This window comes from Oncorhynchus mykiss, chromosome 2 (assembly GCF_057628025.1).
Source record: "Oncorhynchus mykiss isolate SJ-2025 chromosome 2, ASM5762802v1, whole genome shotgun sequence".
NCBI lineage: Eukaryota > Metazoa > Chordata > Actinopteri > Salmoniformes > Salmonidae > Oncorhynchus > Oncorhynchus mykiss.
In genome coordinates this window covers 5675745-5696518 of record NC_143023.1, presented here as the reverse complement: position 1 = coordinate 5696518, position 20774 = coordinate 5675745, and the positions used below count along the sequence as shown (strand labels likewise).

Below are 20774 nucleotides of genomic sequence, written 5' to 3'. Positions count from 1 at the left end.
GGTGTTAACTGGTGTAGTGGTTACAGGGTGTTAACTAGTGTAGTGGTTACAGGGTGTTAACTGGTGTAGTGGTTACAGGGTGGTTACAGGGTGTTAACTGGTGTAGTGGTTACAGGGTGTTAACTGGTGTAGTGGTTACAGGGTGTTAACTGGTGTAGTGATTACATGGTGTTAACTGGTGTAGTGGTTATAGGGTGTTAACTGGTGTAGTGGTTATAGGGTGTTAACTGGTGTAGTGGTTATAGGGTGTTAACTGCTGTAGTGGTTATAGGGTGTTAACTGGTGTAGTGGTTATAGGGTGTTAACTGGTGTAGTGGTTATAGGGTGTTAACTGGTGTAGTGGTTACAGGGTGTTAACTGGTGTAGTGGTTACAGGGTGTTAACTGGTGTAGTGGTTACAGGGTGTTAACTGGTGTAGTGGTTACAGGGTGGTTACAGGGTGTTAACTGGTGTAGTGGTTATAGGGTGTTAACTGGTGTAGGTAGTGGTTACAGGGTGGTTACAGGGTGTTAACTAGTGGTTATAGGGTGTTAACTGGTGTAGTGGTTACAGGGTGGTTACAAGGTGTTAACCGGTGTAGTGGTTATAGGGTGTTAACTGGTGTAGTGGTTACAGGGTGGTTACAGGGTGTTAACTGGTGTAGTGGTTATAGGGTGTTAACTGGTGTAGTGGTTACAGGGTGGTTACAGGGTGTTAACTAGTGGTTATAGGGTGTTAACTGGTGTAGTGGTTACAGGGTGGTTACAAGGTGTTAACCGGTGTAGTGGTTATAGGGTGTTAACTGGTGTAGTGGTTACAGGGTGGTTACAGGGTGTTAACTGGTGTAGTGGTTATAGGGTGTTAACTGGTGTAGTGGTTATAGGGTGTTAACTGGTGTAGTGGTTACAGGGTGGTTATAGGGTGTTAACTGGTGTAGTGGTTATAGGGTGTTAACTGGTGTAGTGGTTATAGGGTGTTAACTGGTGTAGTGGTTACATGGTGTTAACTGGTGTCATGGTTACAGGGTGTTAACTGGTGTAGTGGTTACAGGGTGGTTATAGGGTGTTAACTGGTGTAGTGGTTACAGGGTGGTTATAGGGTGTTAACTGGTGTAGTGGTTATAGGGTGTTATAGGGTGTTAACTGGTGTAGTGGTTACAGGGTGTTAACTGGTGTAGTGGTTATAGGGTGTTAACTGGTGTAGTGGTTATAGGGTGTTAACTGGTGTAGTGGTTATAGGGTGTTAACTGGTGTAGTGGTTATAGGGTGTTAACTGGTGTAGTGGTTACAGGGTAGTTACAGGGTGTTAACTAGTGTAGTGGTTACAGGTTGTTAACTGGTGTAGTGGTTACAGGGTGTTAACTGGTGTAGTGGTTACAGGGTGTTAACTGGTGTAGTGGTTATAGGGTGTTAACTGGTGTAGTGGTTACAGGGTGGTTATAGGGTGTTAACTAGTGGTTATAGGGTGTTAACTGGTGTAGTGGTTACAGGGTGGTTACAAGGTGTTAACCGGTGTAGTGGTTATAGGGTGTTAACTGGTGTAGTGGTTACAGGGTGGTTACAGGGTGTTAACTGGTGTAGTGGTTATAGGGTGTTAACTGGTGTAGTGGTTATAGGGTGTTAACTGGTGTAGTGGTTACATGGTGGTTATAGGGTGTTAACTGGTGTAGTGGTTATAGGGTGTTAACTGGTGTAGTGGTTATAGGGTGTTAACTGGTGTAGTGGTTACATGGTGTTAACTGGTGTCATGGTTACAGGGTGTTAACTGGTGTAGTGGTTACAGGGTGGTTATAGGGTGTTAACTGGTGTAGTGGTTACAGGGTGGTTATAGGGTGTTAACTGGTGTAGTGGTTATAGGGAGTTAACTGGTGTAGTGGTTATAGGGTGTTAACTGGTGTAGTGGTTATAGGGAGTTAACTGGTGTAGTGTTTATAGGGTGTTAGCTGGTGTAGTGGTTATGGGGTGTTAACTGGTGTAGTGGTTTGTTTCCACAGCAGGAGAGGAGAATGGAACTATCAAAATAACGACTACTGTACTTAGTTCTATAGCTAGGATAGCATCATGTTGTTGATGTTTTATAGCTAGGATAGCATCATGTTGTTGATGTTCTATAGCTAGGATAGCATCATGTTGTTGGTGTTCTATAGCTAGGATAGCATCATGTTGTTGATGTTCTATAGCTAGGATAGCATCATGTTGTTGATGTTTTATAGCTAGGATAGCATCATGTTATTGATGTTCTATAGCTAGGATAGCATCATACTGTTGATGTCCTAGTTGCAATTAGGTCCTAGTTGCATCCGTCTGCAATCTATTGAGATGGGTCTACTCTAAGCTAAGACAAGCTCTATGGTTTCTGGAATCCACTCTGATTAGTGGCTGGTTTTTGCTCAGACATTCTCACCGACTGCCTCTGTGGCTCAGTGTAAACAATCTCTGAATAAATAGTCTGGTTAGATTTGCAAGCCCCGGTAAGCCTAATAGAAATGGGATTGGCATCATCGTAAATATGTATTTACCTCATGTAGTCCGTGGCGGGTTGAGACAGCCAGGCCCACTATATTCTCCCCCAGGAGTGAAGTATGATGTGTCTCAGTGAGTAGCTCTGCCCCTGATTCAGTGGCACTTGTCCACTTTTGTTAATGTGGTGAGGCACGTTGCCCAGCCAAGGCTACGGTGCCAGGCTCAGTCACTGTGAGGGATGGTCTGCCAGCCTCCCTGCCCTGAAACATAGCCTGTTATACTGTGGCCTTCATTTCTAACCCACTGTGAGCTATACTGTAGCTAGGGAGGCTGCCTCACTGTGAAGGATGGCTAGCTAGACCTGCCCTGAACCGCAGGCTGCTATACTGTGGCCTCACTGTGAAGGATGGATAGCTAGACCTGCCCTGAACCGCACGCTGCTATACTGTGGCCTCACTGTGAAGGATGGATAGCTAGACCTGCCCTGAACTGCAGGCTGCTATACTGTGGCCTCATTGTGAAGGATGGATAGCTAGACCTGCCCTGAACCGCAGGCTGCTATACTGTGGCCTCATTGTGAAGGATGGATAGCTAGACCTGCCCTGAACCGCAGGCTGCTATACTGTGGCCTCACTGTGAAGGATTAATAGCTAGACCTGCCCTGAACTGCAGGCTGCTATACTGTAGCCTCACTGTGAAGGATGGCTAGCTAGACCTGCCCTGAACCGCAGGCTGCTTTACTGTGGCCTCACTGTGAAGGATGGCTAGCTAGACCTGCCCTGAACCGCAGGCTGCTATACTGTGGCCTCACTGTGAAGGATGGCTAGCTAGACCTGCCCTGAACCGCAGGCTGCTATACTGTGGCCTCACTGTGAAGGATGGCTAGCTAGACCTGCCCTGAACCGCAGGCTGCTATGGCTACAGGCTGCCTTTGTTTCTCCAGAGAGAGGGATGGCCAGTCAAGCAGGCTTGAACCACAGGCATTCCTACCCTGTGAGATATAGCCTGGTCTGATCCATAGGCTACTCTGGCCTGTCTTCTCTATGGTGAGATATAGCCAGGTCTGATCCATAGGCTACTCTGGCCTGTCTTCTTCATGGTGAGCTATAGCCAGGTCTGATCCATAGGCTACTCTGGCCTGTCTTCTTCATGGTGAGATATAGCCTGGTCTGATCCATAGGCTACTCTGGCCTGTCTTCTCCATGGTGAGATATAGCCAGGTCTGATCCATAGGCTACTCTGGCCTGTCTTCTCCATGGTGAGATATAGCCTGGTCTGATCCATAGGCTACTCTGGCCTGTCTTCTCCATGGTGAGATATAGCCTGGTCTGATCCATAGGCTACTCTGGCCTGTCTTCTTCATGGTGAGATATAGCCTGGTCTGATCCATAGGCTACTCTGGCCTGTCTTCTCCATGGTGAGATATAGCCAGGTCTGATCCATAGGCTACTCTGGCCTGTCTTCTCCATGGTGAGATATAGCCTGGTCTGATCCATAGGCTACTCTGGCCTGTCTTCTCCATGGTGAGATATAGCCAGGTCTGATCCATAGGCTACTCTGGCCTGTCTTCTCCATGGTGAGATATAGCCTGGTCTGATCCATAGGCTACTCTGGCCTGTCTTCTCCATGGTGAGATATAGCCTGGTCTGATCCATAGGCTACTCTGGCCTGTCTTCTCCATGGTGAGATATAGCCAGGTCTGATCCATAGGCTACTCTGGCCTGTCTTCTCCATGGTGAGATATAGCCCGGTCTGATCCATAGGCTACTCTGGCCTGTCTTCTCCATGGTGAGATATAGCCTGGTCTGATCCATAGGCTACTCTGGCCTGTCTTCTCCATGGTGAGATATAGCCTGGTCTGATCCATAGGCTACTCTGGCCTGTCTTCTCCATGGTGAGATATAGCCTGGTCTGATCCATAGGCTACTCTGGCCTGTCTTCTCCATGGTGAGATATAGCCTGGTGTGATTGATAGTCTATACTACTCAACTGCAAGCCTGAATGGGCCTACCTCTGCACTGTAAGTGGGTTTTGAGTTGGAGGGTTGGGAGAGGTTCGGGGGATTGCAATGTATTTGTCCTTCATAAAACACTGTAGATTAAACAGTTTACTGTTGGCACGGTGACATTTCATCCTGCTATTCACCCATTCATCCCTCCTATATTCACCCATTCATCCCTCCTCTATTCATCCCTCCTTCCTTTATTCCCTCCTCTATTCACCCATTCATCCCTCCTCTATTCACCCCTTCATCCCTCCTCTATTCACCCATTCATCCCTCCTCTATTCACCCCTTCATCCCTCCTCTATTCACCCCTTCATCCCTCCTTCCTTTATTCCCTCCTCTATTCACCCATTCATCCCTCCTCTATTCACCCCTTCATCCCCCCTCTATTCACCCATTCATCCCTCCTCTATTCACCCATTCATCCCTCCTCTATTCACCCATTCATCCCTCCTCTATTCACCCCTTCATCCCCCCTCTTCACCCCTTCATCCCCCCTCTATTCACCCATTCATCCCTCCTCTATTCCCTCCTCTATTCACCCCTTCATCCCTCTATTCACCCATTCATCCCTCCTCTATTCACTCCTTCATCCCTCCTCTATTCACTCCTTCATCCCTCCTCTATTCATCCCTCCTTCCTCTATTCCCCTGCGTAGGAGGAAAGGAGGAGCCCCACAGACGTACAGTCACTAGCTATAGAAAGGATACACCGCGTTTTCCCAGTTGATTGCCTTTCCGTCTGGAATGTATATGATCCATATAATCTACTCCTCCATTTCAACGTGAAAAGCCCGTCTAGACATATGTATCACACTTATAAAGGTAGCCTACATTTCAATCAACACTAACCCTGTAGCTAACCCAGCTCACTCAAATTAATTACATTCATGGAATTTCTTTTTTTTTGGTTTAGCGAGCAATATTTTCCAAAAGAAGATTAAATTGACATTTGTCACGACCCTCACGTTTTTCCATCCAGTGAGGAAATGTAGCCTTTTATTTTAATTCCCCTCACTTTGCGTGCGAATATCATCAATCTCAAGTTAATTGTCCCAATCCTACCTTTCTCATGACATTACACAAAGTCTGTGTCCCAAAAGGGCACCCTTTTCCCTATGTAGTGCCCTACTTTTGACCTGGGCCCTTTTATAAAGGGAACCGGGTGCCATTTTGGAACGTGTCATTCAAGGTAAGAGCAGACCATGTGTCCTAAAGCTGTGTTCTATTAGTGTTTTTTACTGCTGCTGAGAAGTGCTGTTTTTAATACGAAGACCAACTTAAAGGAGGAGACTTTATGAAACTTGTTAACAATCCTTTTTTTAAAAGATGTTTTTTTTTTTTTTTCTCAAAGACTTGAGCCGAGACGGTCCTTTTATTTCACATGAAAACGTTGAGATGAATAGTGTGATGTCTGGTGGGTGAAACATCACCTCAGGGGGTTTCCATTTTAAAATAGGGAGTAGGCGACAAGTTTAAATCTTTATACAGTAACACCGTGTTCAAGGAACACTCCACGTTCAGAAAGAAAACGTCAAGGGGGACAATAAAAACCCTAAATGTAATTGATGATAGAACACATTTTAATGATCTAGACTTGGAAACAAAACAGTGATTTTTTATCTGTCAACCTGTCTATACAGACGGGAGTCTGAGAAAGAATAGGGAATCTGTTTCAGGCAACAACTCCACTTTGTAAACTACATTTCCCATAGTACTCTGCTCATCAGTGTATCTCACCCTAGCAGTTATCAGAATATAGTCCTGTCAGGACACTGTCCACCCTAGCAGTCATCAGTATATAGCCCTGTCAGGACACTGTCAGCCCTAGCAGTTATCAGTATATAGTCCTGTCAGGACACTGTCAGCCCTAGCAGTCATCGGTATATAGTCCTGTCCACCCTAGCAGTCATCAGTATATAGCCCTGTCAGGACACTGTCAGCCCTAGCAGTCATCGGTATATAGTCCTGTCCACCCTAGCAGTCATCAGTATATAGTCCTGTCAGGACACCCTAGCAGTCATCGGTATATAGTCCTGTCCACCCTAGCAGTCATCAGTATATAGTCCTGTCAGGACACCCTAGCAGTAATCAGTATATAGTCCCGTCAGGACACTGTCAGCCCTAGCAGTCATCGGTATATAGTCCTGTCCACCCTAGCAGTCATCAGTATATAGTCCTGTCAGGACACTGTCCGCCCTAGCAGTCATCAGTATATAGTCTTGTCAGGACACTGTCACCCCTAGCAGTCATCAGTATATAGTCCTGTCAGGACAGTGTCCACCCTAGCAGTCATCAGTATATAGTCCTGTCAGGACAGTGTCAGCCCTAGCAGTCATCAGTATATAGTCCTGTCAGCCCTAGCAGTCATCAGTATATAGTCCTGTCAGGACACCCTAGCAGTCATCAGTATATAGCCCTGTCAGGACACTGTCAGCCCTAGCAGTCATCAGTATATAGTACTGTCAGCTCTAGCAGTCATCAGAATATAGCCCTGTCAGCCCTAGCAGTCATCAGTATATAGCCCTGTCAGGACACTGTCAGCCCTAGCAGTCATCAGTATATAGTCTTGTCAGCCCTAGCAGTCATCAGTATATAGTCTTGTCAGCCCTAGCAGTCATCAGTATATAGTACTGTCAGCTCTAGCAGTCATCAGTATATAGCCCTGTCAGGACACTGTCAACCCTAGCAGTCATCAGTATATAGTCTTGTCAGCCCTAGCAGTCATCAGTATATAGTCCTGTCAGGACACTGTCAGCCCTAGCAGTCATCAGTATATAGTCTTGTCAGCCCTAGCAGTCATCAGTATATAGTCCTGTCAGGACACTGTCAGCCCTAGCAGTCATCAGTATATAGTCTTGTCAGCCCTAGCAGTCATCAGTATATAGCCCTGTCAGGACACTGTCAGCCCTAGCAGTCATCAGTATATAGTCTTGTCAGCCCTAGCAGTCATCAGTATATAGTCTTGTCAGCCCTAGCAGTCATCAGTATATAGTACTGTCAGCTCTAGCAGTCATCAGTATATAGCCCTGTCAGGACACTGTCAGCCCTAGCAGTCATCAGTATATAGTCTTGTCAGCCCTAGCAGTCATCAGTATATAGTCCTGTCAGGACACTGTCAGCCCTAGCAGTCATCAGTATATAGTCTTGTCAGCTCTAGCAGTCATCAGTATATAGTCTTGTCAGCCCTAGCAGTCATCAGTATATAGCCCTGTCAGGACACTGTCAGCCCTAGCAGTCATCAGTATATAGTCTTGTCAGCCCTAGCAGTCATCAGTATATAGTCTTGTCAGCCCTAGCAGTCATCAGAATATAGCCCTGTCAGCCCTAGCAGTCATCAGTATATAGCCCTGTCAGGACACTGTCAGCCCTAGCAGTCATCAGTATATAGTACTGTCAGCTCTAGCAGTCATCAGAATATAGCCCTGTCAGGACACTGTCAGCCCTAGCAGTCATCAGTATATAGTCTTGTCAGCCCTAGCAGTCATCAGTATATAGTCTTGTCAGCCCTAGCAGTCATCAGTATATAGTCTTGTCAGCCCTAGCAGTCATCAGTATATAGCCCTGTCAGGACACTGTCAGCCCTAGCAGTCATCAGTATATAGTCTTGTCAGCTCTAGCAGTCATCAGTATATAGTCTTGTCAGCCCTAGCAGTCATCAGTATATAGCCCTGTCAGGACACTGTCAGCCCTAGCAGTCATCAGTATATAGTCTTGTCAGCCCTAGCAGTCATCAGTATATAGTCTTGTCAGCCCTAGCAGTCATCAGAATATAGCCCTGTCAGCCCTAGCAGTCATCAGTATATAGCCCTGTCAGGACACTGTCAGCCCTAGCAGTCATCAGTATATAGTACTGTCAGCTCTAGCAGTCATCAGAATATAGCCCTGTCAGGACACTGTCAGCCCTAGCAGTCATCAGTATATAGTCTTGTCAGCCCTAGCAGTCATCAGTATATAGTCTTGTCAGCCCTAGCAGTCATCAGTATATAGTCTTGTCAGCCCTAGCAGTCATCAGTATATAGCCCTGTCAGGACACTGTCAGCCCTAGCAGTCATCAGTATATAGTCTTGTCAGCCCTAGCAGTCATCAGTATATAGCCCTGTCAGGACACTGTCAGCCCTAGCAGTCATCAGTATATAGTCTTGTCAGCCCTAGCAGTCATCAGTATATAGTCTTGTCAGCCCTAGCAGTCATCAGTATATAGCCCTGTCAGGACACTGTCAGCCCTAGCAGTCATCAGTATATAGTACTGTCAGCCCTAGCAGTCATCAGTATATAGTCCTGTCAGGACAGTGTATTGTGATAAATGATGTGTTTCTCTGTTTACTGATCTAATCTTAAGAACCAATCAGTGAGCCCATTCAGGCCTGGAATTCCAGCGATGTAATTGACCTCTGGTGATGTTCAAGGTCAAACCAATCCTGGCCCTTTTTATTAAAGACCTAGTTGATATTCACTGACTGACATCACATCAACACTCACCAAGCACTCTGGACATCAATCTAATACCGTCAACACATACTAATGTAATACAATATAAAGTTGTTTGTTGTGAATAGTAGAGCTACTTTACTTAGTAATAACTGTCTTCTGTTTCAAGACCATATTGTTTACATGATAGTTACCACGGTGATATTTCATTCAACCTTCTACAGATTATTCTTACAGAGATGACATTTATGTTGCTGTTCTACATGACTGAGTTGTAATGTCCGTGTTGTTCTATCTGCAGACCTGAAGACTACAGGATGAAGTGATCCATCAGAAGGCTGTTGCTAGGCGCCTTCTTCTTCTTCTGTCCTGTTACTTGTACTGGCATTTACATCCTGGTGACATTTACTGTACACACCACAAACCTTTTTCTGTCGTCCCAAATAATGTACAAAAATAAAAACTAGTTCTCTTGTCAACCGTTTAGTTTTTCTTTTTTTTTCGTGAGAATAAATCATGATGTATATTTCATTCTTTCTGCGGTGAAAGTTTGATGAGTTAAAAAAAATAGACTTTCGTGTGTTTCATTCAACCTCAGCTGCAGTGAGATTAATTGAATGAGTCCCAAACGGTCCCCTATTCCCCTGTATAGTGCACTACTTTAGACCAGGGCTCTGATCAAAAGTAGTGCACTATACAGGGATTAGGGTGCCAGTTGGGACTCGAGCATCGGCTGCGGTCAGCTGCCTTTTTAGTTCTGTTGTATTTGAGAGAATATTAAAGTGGAGATTCTTTGCCTTACCAGCCACACAGACCATTTCTGCAGTCTCTTCTAAAGTCTGATCTCTCCTCTAATTCGACCACACTTCGACCTTAATTGATTTCAGATGCCTCTGAGACCTTTTTTATAATGCCAGCATAGCCTTTTGATGTCTGGTGGCCCCTCAGGAAACCATTGTGGAAATGTACCTCAACAGTAAGCGTGATACTATAGTCGTTGGGCTCTTTTTTTTTTTTAGACTGGGTAGTCGGCAACGTTTTCTAGTTTGGCTTCACTGGTGTTTACCACAGACGGCAGCACTGTCTGACACACTGCGTTGACTGGACTTGAAGAATCAACTGGACTCAAGTGGTCCTCCTGTTCAAATGAAGCCAGATTTACCTGTCAAAGACAACCCCATTTTGGCTGTGACAGGGAAAATGTCTCATTCTCTAGAGAAGCAGTTGATGGGAGGCCTGCTGTTCTTTTGCAAGAAGAAACATATTGTTTGTAGAAGGCAGTGAGGCAACTGAACTTATATCAGAGGAGGACCGTCCTCAGTGAATTTCATAAAAATGACAATTGTAAAACCTTTTTTTTTTTTTTTAAGTTATCCTTTTTAGATTAAACTATGCTAAATATATTCCTCGTCACAAAATAATTGATTAAAACACATTGTTTTGCAATGAAGGTCTACAGTAGTCTCAGCAGCACTCTGTAGCCGGAGGACAGCTAGCTTCCGTCCTCCTCTGGGTACATTGACTTCAATACAAAACCTAGGAGGCTCATAGTTCTCACCCCCCTTCCATACACTTACACAGCAATTATGACAACTTTCAGAGGACGTCCTCCAACCTATCAGAGCTCTTGCAGGAAGAACTGACATGTTGTCCACCCAATCAAAGGATCAGAGAATAAATCTAGTTCTGAAACTATAAGCTACAGATAGTTAGCACTGCATAAAATATGACGAGTAGTTGACTCAAAGAGAGAGAAAGACAATAGTTGAACAGTGTTGAACAAATTAATTTCTTCCAAAATGAAGGAGAAGCAAGAGAGCTTTGTTTTTCAGTTTCACTTACTTAGCTAGCAAATGCAGGTAGCTAGTTTAGCCTACTCAAACAGAGGGATGCTATGTTAGCTAGCTGGCTATGACTACCCAACAGAGAGGGATGCTATGTTAGCTAGCTGGCTATGACTATCCAACAGAGAGTGATACTATGTTAGCTAGCTGGCTATGACTACCCAACACAACACTGGAACTCTTCCAAGTCAAGGTAAGCTTTTGGTATTACTCATTTATTGCCAACGGGTCCCGCCGGTGTAACTGCTAACTGACTGTAAAGTTACTGCATGATTGTAGCAGGTTTACTAACACGTTACTAATTAGTTCTATTGGCTTTGTTTTACTAGGACGGTACTTTGGCTAATACCGTGGCAACGATGTAGGCTGTGTGTAGCAGTTATGACATGCTTTGGCTTGGAAAGTTGTTTTTTTTGCCTGGTCATATACAGTTGATGTGTTGTGCATTGCAAGTCCAAACGAAGGGAAAAGGTGAGAGGAGGAGAGAGCGTAGACGTGATAAAGAATACAACGTGGCTGCTATGAATGTGACCTGTGTTTACATGTGAACAGCGGTGTATTCATTTCCAGCGATTTCTGTTGGGAAAAACGTTTCTTAAACGTAACGAAACGGGGATAAACATACCTGAATTTGTCCAATAAAAACTCTTCTTTGCAACTGTTAAGACTAATGATTAAACCCTAGATCAGCTAGATGCAGGCAAGAGTGTTCAAGGCAGTATTGAACGTGTCACTGTCTGTCCAAACACTTTCTCTCAACCTGTGTGCACCTACGTTGTAATCTTTAATTCATAGTCTAGGTTGTATCAACATCATGATGGGTATAGGAACAATTAGAGTATCATGTAGGGGCCTAAACCTGTCACTGTTATATTGAGCTGGGTGAATGGAATATGAATGACAGTCATCCAATATGCTGTAATAGAAATAAGGCTGTGCTCATGAGAAAATAAATGGTCCTCCCTCATCTTCAACGGCACCAACCGCCACTGACTTATACCTAGTTGTCACAGGCCCTACCCGTGGTGGACAGTGAGTCACATGTCAATCAGACAACAGAACTTATACCTAGTTCTAACAGACCCCACTAATCAAACACCGAGCTACAGAACACTGTTGAATTACAGTTTTATTGGTTATAAAACAAATAATAAAGTATAAATAAATAACTTCCTAAATCAGTTTGAAAGGTTTGGTGGCATGGTCTAACGAGACATTTCACTGGTACCTGTTAGTTCTACATTCTGAATTCCATTTCTGTCCAAAAACACAAATTAGACCACAGGCCTAACTATATTCAACACTCTCCTCACAGTGGACGGGCACCACGTTGCATAATCATCATAATAACAACAACAACAACAACAACAACAAATTGGGAAAGGCAATAAGGAAAACATTAAACTTCAGATTTGTGGAGCTCATCACAAGTCATTCCAGCACCACCTCTGTCGTTGCCTGTGACGAGAGTAAGCGAAACTAACACCCAGTCGGACAAGACCAAGTCCAGGTCAATTAACAATGTGATAACAGGACGATTGGACAAGAACGCTTGAGAGTCTTACAATAGCTGTAGTTTTCTTTGATAGGACAGTGGTTAAAGTTTGGTTCCTTAATGTTTAGGCATACTTAAAAAAAACAAATTCCTCATCGTACAATAACAGTGTGGGGGGGGGGGCTGCTTCAACAGAGGTCACAATGTATCATATTAAATCAAGAAGAGAGGACACTGTACACAAATACTGAAAAAAAATCATTGTGAGAACTGGCTTGACAACTTAAAGATTGAGGGTCAAGTCAACATGGAAGCACTGTAATGTAAATGACACATGGTTATAAAGAGCTGGCAGACTGTTCAAATGTCAGCCGTTCATAATCTCAAATTACAAAAAGACGTTTGACTTTATGTCACATCAACCCAAAAGACACAGTCCAGTCATCCTCGATGCGCTGGCTCAAAGGCTGCATGCAACTTCACTAGAAAGGTAAGTGATTTTAATGTACGTCACTGGGGATAGCTTGTCTTCCTCAGTCCCCCTACATCCCACACACCAGCATTTACAGAAATCAGGCACTTTTTTTTTAGGTATATCCTAATCTGACAGCGCTCTCATACAGGAATAGCATATAGGAGACCCTGGCTAGCGACACGGGGGCAACTGACGCATACCGAACACATTTTTGACATCTTCATCAACCCACAGGGACATAGAGAGGTGGTTGGACTGTCTGTCCAGTCTGGTCTCTCTGTCCAGTCTGTCCAGTCTGGACTTCTCCAATCACCTCCACCTCTCCTTCAGTATCTGCTGCAACATCGCTCCTCTGTCCAGTCTGGTCTGTCTGTCCTGTCTGTCCTGTCTGTCCAGTCTGTCCTGTCTGTCCTGTCTGTCCAGTCTGTCCTGTCTGTCCTGTCTGTCCTGTCTGTCCTGTCTGGACTTCTCCAATCACCTCCACCTCTCCTTCAGTATCTGCTGCAACATCGCTCCTCTGTCCTGTCTGTCCAGTCTGGTCTGTCTGGGCTGTGTTAGCGGTGGCTCTTCTCTGTGTGACCACGTCTCTGGAGAAACGGCTCATCATTATCCCTGGGGACCTTAGCTCAGTGTCCTGGGAGTGGGATTGGGGTGCAGGGCGTGCAGGGGGGTGAGGGTAACTGGGCTGGTAGTACTGAGGTGGGTAGCCTCTATACCCAGCGAATGGGTCCTCTTCCTCCTCATCTTCCTCATCGTCTTCATCATCGTTGTTGTAATTTCCACGGGGGTCATAACGGCCAGTGGGGTGATAGTTTTGGTAGTTGGTGTGGGGGAGTTGTTGTACTATGGTGGGGAACATCTGGATCAATGGGGTGTCATCACTAGCAACCTCTTTCTAAACCACCACCGCTAAGTTAGCTTGTTGTCTGGGGTTGTTAGCTTGTTGCCCGGGGTAGCATCTGGGTTAGCAGAATGACGTACAGGAGAAAGCAGACAGAGAGCCACAGGCACAATATTACTGCAGTGAGAAAGAAGAACACAGTGTGTAGCCGTGCCTGTATAAGAGAGAGGGTGAGCCACACCAGTGGGAGTAAGTGGGAGTCTGATTAGTATTTGTCATTCACAAGGATACCTTGATCAGGAGAGAGAAGATATACACAGGGAGGAAGGAAGATGGCGGCTGGTGGCCGGCTGGAGAAAAGCATTGTCTAGGAAACAATATCTTCTGATTCATGTCTTTTATAAAAATCCAGATGGGTTGTTTTCCAAGCGGGGTGATGTGAAGCGAGGTTAGCAAGATCAACACACAATGTCTGATGACAGGCAGAGATAGATGGAGACTGAAGCAATGTCTGATGACAGGCAGAGATAGATGGAGACTGAAGCAATGTCTGATGACAGGCAGAGATAGATGGAGACTGAAGCAATGTCTGATGACAGGCAGAGATAGATGGAGACTGAAGCAATGTCTGATGACAGGCAGAGATAGATGGAGACTGAAGCAATGTCTGATGACAGGCAGAGATAGATGGAGACTGAAGCAATGTCTGATGACAGGCAGAGATAGATGGAGACTGAAGCGATAGTTTGAACACGGCGGTGGTGATCTCAGGAGGTAGTGAGGGGTGAAGGGAGGAGGGGAGTGATAGTCTCTATGTGGGGAAGAAAAGATGGGAGAGCGGCACAGAGAGGGTGGCTGAGGGTCTCTATGAGGGGAGGGGAGAGGGTGGCTGAGGGTCTCTTTCTGTGGGGAGAGGAGAGGGTGGCTGATGGTCTCTTTCTGTGGGGAGAGGAGAGGGTGGCTGATGGTCTCTTTATGAGGGGATAGGAGAGGGTGACTGATGGCCTCTTTATGAGGGGAGAGGAGAGGGTGGCTGAGGGTCTCTTTCTGTGGGGAGGGGAGAGGGTGGCTGAGGGTCTCTCTGTGGGGAGAGGAGAGGGTGGCTGAGGGTCTCTATGTGGGTAGAGGAGAGGGTGGCTGATGGTCTCTTTATGTGGGTAGAGGAGAGGGTGGCTGATGGTCTCTTTATGTGGGGAGGGGAGAGGGTGGCTGATGGTCTCTTTATGAGGGGAGAGGAGAGGAGAGGGTGGCTGATGGTCTCTTTATGTGGGGAGGGGAGAGGGTGGCTGATGGTCTCTATGAGGGGAGAGGAGAGGGTGGCTGATGGTCTCTTTATGTGGGTAGAGGAGAGGGTGGCTGAGGGTCTCTTTATGTGGGTAGAGGAGAGGGTGGCTGATGGTCTCTTTATGTGGGGAGGGGAGAGGGTGGCTGATGGTCTCTTTATGAGGGGAGAGGAGAGGAGAGGGTGGCTGATGGTCTCTTTATGTGGGGAGGGGAGAGGGTGGCTGATGGTCTCTATTTGGGGAGGGGAGAGGGTGGCTGATGGTCTCTATGAGGGGACAGGAGAGGAGAGGGTGGCTGATGGTCTCTATGAGGGGAGAGGAGAGAGTGGCTGATGGTCTCTTTATGAGGGGAGAGGAGAGGGTGGCTGATGGTCTCTTTATGATGGGAGAGGAGAGGGTGGCTGATGGACTCTTTTTATGAGGAAGAAGGGAGGGAGGAGACGGTGTCTGATGGTCTATTTTTGTGCGGCAGAAGGGAGGGAGGGAAAAGAGGGAGGAGGGGAGGGAGGAGAGGGTGTCTGATGGTCTCTTTATGATGGGAGGGGAGAGGAGAGGGTGGCTGATGGACTCATCGGAGAGGAGAGGGTGGCTGATGGACTATGAGGGGAGGGGAGAGGAGAGGGTGTCTGATGGACTCATCGGACAGGAGAGGGTGGCTGATGGACTATGAGGGGAGAGGAGAGGAGAGGGAGGTAGGAGAGGGTGGGAGGAAGGGAGGTAGGAGTGGGAGGGAGGTAGGAGAGGAGAGGGTGGGAGGAGAGGAGAGGGTGTCTGGAACTAAGAGAATGTTGCTCAGTAGTCATTCTCATATTCCTGTTCCTGTCCTCCTTGAGTTAGAACCAGAACAGAGGAGACAGACAGAGACACAGAGAAACACCTTACGTCAGTACAGATACCAGACCACATAACACCAACATGCTACCATTCCAAAAACCACATGGACCCACTAGTGGTTGTGCTAGTCAGTATCTCTGACTCAGACTGCTGTGTTATGGCAGCTGCTCATCAGAGCTCTGAAAGCAGACAGGCACAACATAGTGCTGTCATCTTTATTTCTCTTTCTTAATGTAAGAAAATGTGATAAAGATGTAGGACAGTGAAATGAGAGTTACACAGGATACATGGTTTTACATCCAGTATACAGTGCCTTGCGAAAGTATTCGGCCCCCTTGAACTTTGCAACCTTTTGCCACATTTCAGGCTTCAAACATAAAGATATAAAACTGTATTTTTTTGTGAAGAATCAACAACAAGTGGGACACAATCATGAAGTGGAACGACATTTATTGGATATTTCAAACTTTTTTATCAATTCAAAAACTGAAAAATTGGGCGTGCAAAATTATTCAGCCCCTTTACTTTCAGTGCAGCAAACTCTCTCCAGAAGTTCAGTGAGGATCTCTGAATGATCCAATGTTGACCTAAATGACTAATGATGATAAATACAATCCACCTGTGTGTAATCAAGTCTCCGTATAAATGCACCTGCACTGTGATAGTCTCAGAGGTCCGTCAAAAGCCAGAGAGCATCATGAAGAACAAGGAACACACCAGGCAGGTCCGAGATACTGTTGTGAAGAAGTTTAAAGCCGGATTTGGATACAAAAATATTTCCCAAGCTTTAAACATCCCAAGGAGCACTGTGCAAGCGATACTATTGAAATGGAAGGAGTATCAGACAACTGCAAATCTACCAAGACCTGGCCGTCCCTCTAAACTTTCAGCTCATACAAGGAGAAGACTGATCAGAGATGCAGCCAAGAGGCCCATGATCACTCTGGATGAACTGCAGAGATCTACAGCTGAGGTGGGAGACTCTGTCCATAGGACAACAATCAGTCGTATATTGCACAAATCTGGCCTTTATGGAAGAGTGGCAAGAAGAAAGCCATTTCTTAAAGATATCCATAAAAAGTGTTGTTTAAAGTTTGCCACAAGCCACCTGGGAGACACACCAAACATGTGGAAGAAGGTGCTCTGGTCAGATGAAACCAAAATTGAACTTTTTGGCAACAATGCAAAATGTTATGTTTGGCGTAAAAGCAACACAGCTCATCACACTGAACACACCATCCCCACTGTCAAACATGGTGGTGGCAGCATCATGGTTTGGGCCTGCTTTTCTTCAGCAGGGACAGGGAAGATGGTTAAAATTGATGGGAAGATGGATGGAGCCAAATACAGGACCATTCTGGAAGAAAACCTGATGGAGTCTGCAAAAGACCTGAGACTGGGATGGAGATTATTCTTCCAACAAGACAATGATCCAAAACATAAAGCAAAATCTACAATGGAATGGTTCAAAAATAAACATATCCAGGTGTTAGAATGGCCAAGTCAAAGTCCAGACCTGAATCCAATCGAGAATCTGTGGAAAGAACTGAAAACTGCTGTTCACAAATGCTCTCCATCCAACCTCACTGAGCTCGAGCTGTTTTGCAAGGAGGAATGGGAAAAATGTTCAGTCTTTCGATGTGCAAAACTGATAGAGACATACCCCAAGCGACTTACAGCTGTAATCGCAGCAAAAGGTGGCGCTACAAAGTATTAACTTAAGGGGGCTGAATAATTTTGCACGCCCAATTTTTCAGTTTTTGATTTGTTAAAAAAGTTTGAAATATCCAATAAATGTCGTTCCACTTCATGATTGTGTCCCACTTGTTGTTGATTCTTCACAAAAAAATACAGTTTATCTTTATGTTTGAAGCCTGAAATGTGGCAAAAGGTCACAAAGTTCAAGGGGGCCGAATACGTTCGCAAGGCACTGTACTTACAGTGTAGTAACTCAGACATTCTAGGTCAAATGTGCACCACACATCGCTGTGAGAGGCACTCCCATCTTAAAGTGATTCAACCACATGTTTAACCACATCTGTGGGAATTAACCAATTGTTCAATGTCAAATAATACCCTGCCTGAATTCAATCCAAACAGCTATAGCATAATGGTCTTAGTGTTAATATCCTTTCAGGTTAGCAGTGAAGAAATAACCAGTCAAAAGAAAGCAGGCCCACTAAGGGGGCTCTCAAGTGGTCTAAGGCCCTGCATCTCAGTGCAAGAGGCGTCACTACAGTCCCTGGTTCGAATCCAGGCTGTATCACATCTGGGTGTGATTTGGGAGTCCCATAGGGCGGGTTTGGCAAAGGGGGGTAGGCCGTCATTTATAAATAAGAATTTGTTCTTAACTGACTTGCCTAGTTAAATAAAATAAACTAAGGACACGGTCACTCATATTAAACATCCATAGTGTGTATAAAACGCCTCACGAGAACATACGGCCTAGCATTTCAATAGCTCTAAAATACTTTACGAAATTTACAGGGACAATTACAATGTCGATCTCTGTACGATTTACCAGTCGCCAGTAAGTCAGTCACTGAGGAAAATACTTGAACTTTTACTGGTTGTAAAGTCAGGGGCGGAGCCAGACACTGGAGTTGTTTTATGTCCTGAAATGATCTGCAATAAACATTGTCAAGCGTCTTTCATTTCATCTAATGAAAATAACACTAACTAACCACTGGGCCCCTTCAAAATACTGGGTCAAAACATCAGCTGACTGGAAGGACAGGACTCTCCTGCAACGGCCCATGAAGAGAAGACTTTAGATCTGACACACACAGCACTTATTGTTACTCTCTCTTTCTACATTTCTGTTTTGATTGAATTCAGGAATAATATACATTGACTGTGCAAAATATTAAGAACACCTGCTCTTTCCATGGTATAGACTGACCAGGTGAATCCAGGTGAAAGAGATGATCCCTTATTGATGTCACTTTGTTTAATCCACTTCAAATCAGTGTAGATGAAGGGGAGGAGACGGGGTTAAAGAAGGATTTTTAAGCCTTGAGACAATTGAGACATGTTTTGTATATGTGTCTCATTCAGAGGGTGAATAGGAAAGACATTTAAGTGCCTTTGAACGGGGTAACTTGACACAACTGTGGGAAACAATGGAGTCAACATGGGCCAGCATCCCTGTGGAACGCTTTCGACACCTTGTAGAGTCCATTCTCTGATGAATTGAGGCTGTTCTGAGGGCAAAATCAATATTAGGAAGGTGTTCTTAATGTTTTGTACACTCAGTGCATAACCACACACAGTATCCATCAGATTTACTGTGGCGTAAAACCCAGTTCCTCCTAGTAATCTCAGTCCTCCAGTATCCAGAACTTATAGATAGGGATATCTATGTGTTCTGGTGGCGGTTACCTCCAACGTTGTAGCCCAAACAGGAGTTCTGGTCGCAGTAGCCAGCAGCACCAGCAGGGCCCGTGGATCCAGGGGTGCCTGGTCGCCCTGGGGTACCCTGGCTGCCAGGTCTACCGGCGGGGCCTTGGCTGCCTGTACGCCCCTCTCCTAGAAGACCTGTGGAGGCAAGATACACAGTTAGTAACAGGACCTACAAGGGGACAAATTACACACCATAAACCAGTCTGTTGCTACGGCCGACCATGTTGTAAACTGTAGAAATAAAATAATGAAAACTGTGTTTTATGAATCGTCCCCCTTGGTACTTCTGCAATGACGAAGTAGGATGTAAAATAGTCAGTGTGTTGTTGAGTGGCCAGACTGCAGGCAGTGTGTATATATATATATGTGTGGGTTCCCTCAGAATAATGCCCTGAACCCAGATCAGACAGTTTCGATTCATTTTTTATCCTACTTAGTTGAAGTTTCCACTACAGAAGCCTGTCCTTACCCAGTTTGACTACGGGAGTCCAGTCCCAGTCAGCCCAGTTCAGTTTGACTACAGCAGCCCAGTCCCAACCCAGTTTGACTACAGCAGTCCAGTCCCAGTCTAGTTTGACTACAGCAGTCCAGTCCCAGTCCAGTTTGACTACAGCAGTCCAGTCCCAGTCCAGTTTGACTACAGCAGCCCAGTTTGACTACAGCAGTCCAGTCCCAGTCCAGTTTGACTACAGCAGTCCAGTCCCAGTCCAGTTTGACTACAGCAGTCCAGTCACAGTCCAGTTTGACTACAGCAGTCCAGTCACAGTCCAGTTTGACTACAGCAGTCCAGTCCCAGTCCAGTTTGACTACAGCAGCCCAGTCCCAGTCCAGTTTGACTACAGCAGTCCAGTCCCAGTCCAGTTTGACTACAGCAGTCCAGTCCCAGTCCAGTTTGACTACAGATCAAAAATCAAATCAAATCAAATCAAATTTATTTATATAGCCCTTCGTACATCAGCTGATATCTCAAAGTGCTGTACAGAAACCCAGCCTAAAACCCCAAACAGCAAGCAATGCAGGTGTAGAAGCACGTACAGCAGTCCAGTCCCAGTCCAGTTTGACTACAGCAGTCTAGTTTGACTACAGCAGCCCAGTCCCAGTCCAGTTTGACTACAGCAGTCTAGTCCCAGTCCAGTTTGACTACAGCAGCCCAGTCCCAGTCCAGTTTGACTACAGCAGTCCAGTCCCAGTCCAGTTTGACTACAGCAGCCCAGTTTGACTACAGCAGCCCAGTTTGACTACAGCAGTCCAGTCCCAGTCCAGTTTGACTACAGCAGTCCAGTCCCAGTCCAGTTTGACTACAGCAGTCCAGTCCCAGTCCAGTTTGACTACAGCAGTCCAGTCCCAGTCTAGTTTGACTACAGCAGTCCAGTCCCAGTCCAGTTTGACTACAGCAGTCCAGTCCCAGTCCAGTTTGACTACAGCAGCCCAGTTTGACTACAGCAGCCCAGTTTGACTACAGCAGTCCAGTCCCAGTCCAGTTTGACTACAGCAGTCTAGTTTGACTACAGCAGTCCAGTCCCAGTCTAGTTTGACTACAGCAGTCCAGTCCCAGTCTAGTTTGACTACAGCAGTCCAGTCCCAGTCCAGTTTGACTACAGCAGTCCAGTCCCAGTCCAGTTTGACTACAGCAGTCCAGTCCCAGCCCAGTTTGACTACAGCAGCCCAGTCCCAGTCCAGTTTGACTACAGCAGTCCAGTCCCAGTCCAGTTTGACTACAGCAG

The 20774-nt window shown here is 45.7% G+C and overlaps 2 protein-coding genes across 2 annotated transcripts in view; one reads left to right on the top strand and one right to left on the bottom strand.

Annotated features, from left to right (window-relative positions):
• The window catches only part of LOC110505728 (large ribosomal subunit protein uL13m), a 33696-nt gene extending 24341 nt beyond the window's left edge, over positions 1-9355 (top strand). The window contains exon 7 of the mRNA XM_090186198.1: positions 9178-9355. Coding sequence (XP_090042324.1) covers positions 9178-9202 — 25 coding nt within the window. The 3' untranslated portion in view covers positions 9203-9355. The remainder of the gene's footprint in view (positions 1-9177) is intronic.
• Positions 9356-11838: 2483 nt separating this feature from the next.
• The window catches only part of LOC110511431 (collagen alpha-1(XIV) chain), a 256230-nt gene continuing 247294 nt past the window's right edge, over positions 11839-20774 (bottom strand). The window contains 2 exon segments of the mRNA XM_090186206.1: positions 11839-13533; positions 19030-19185. Of these exon segments, the coding sequence (XP_090042332.1) occupies positions 12914-13533; positions 19030-19185 (776 nt within the window). The 3' untranslated portion in view covers positions 11839-12913.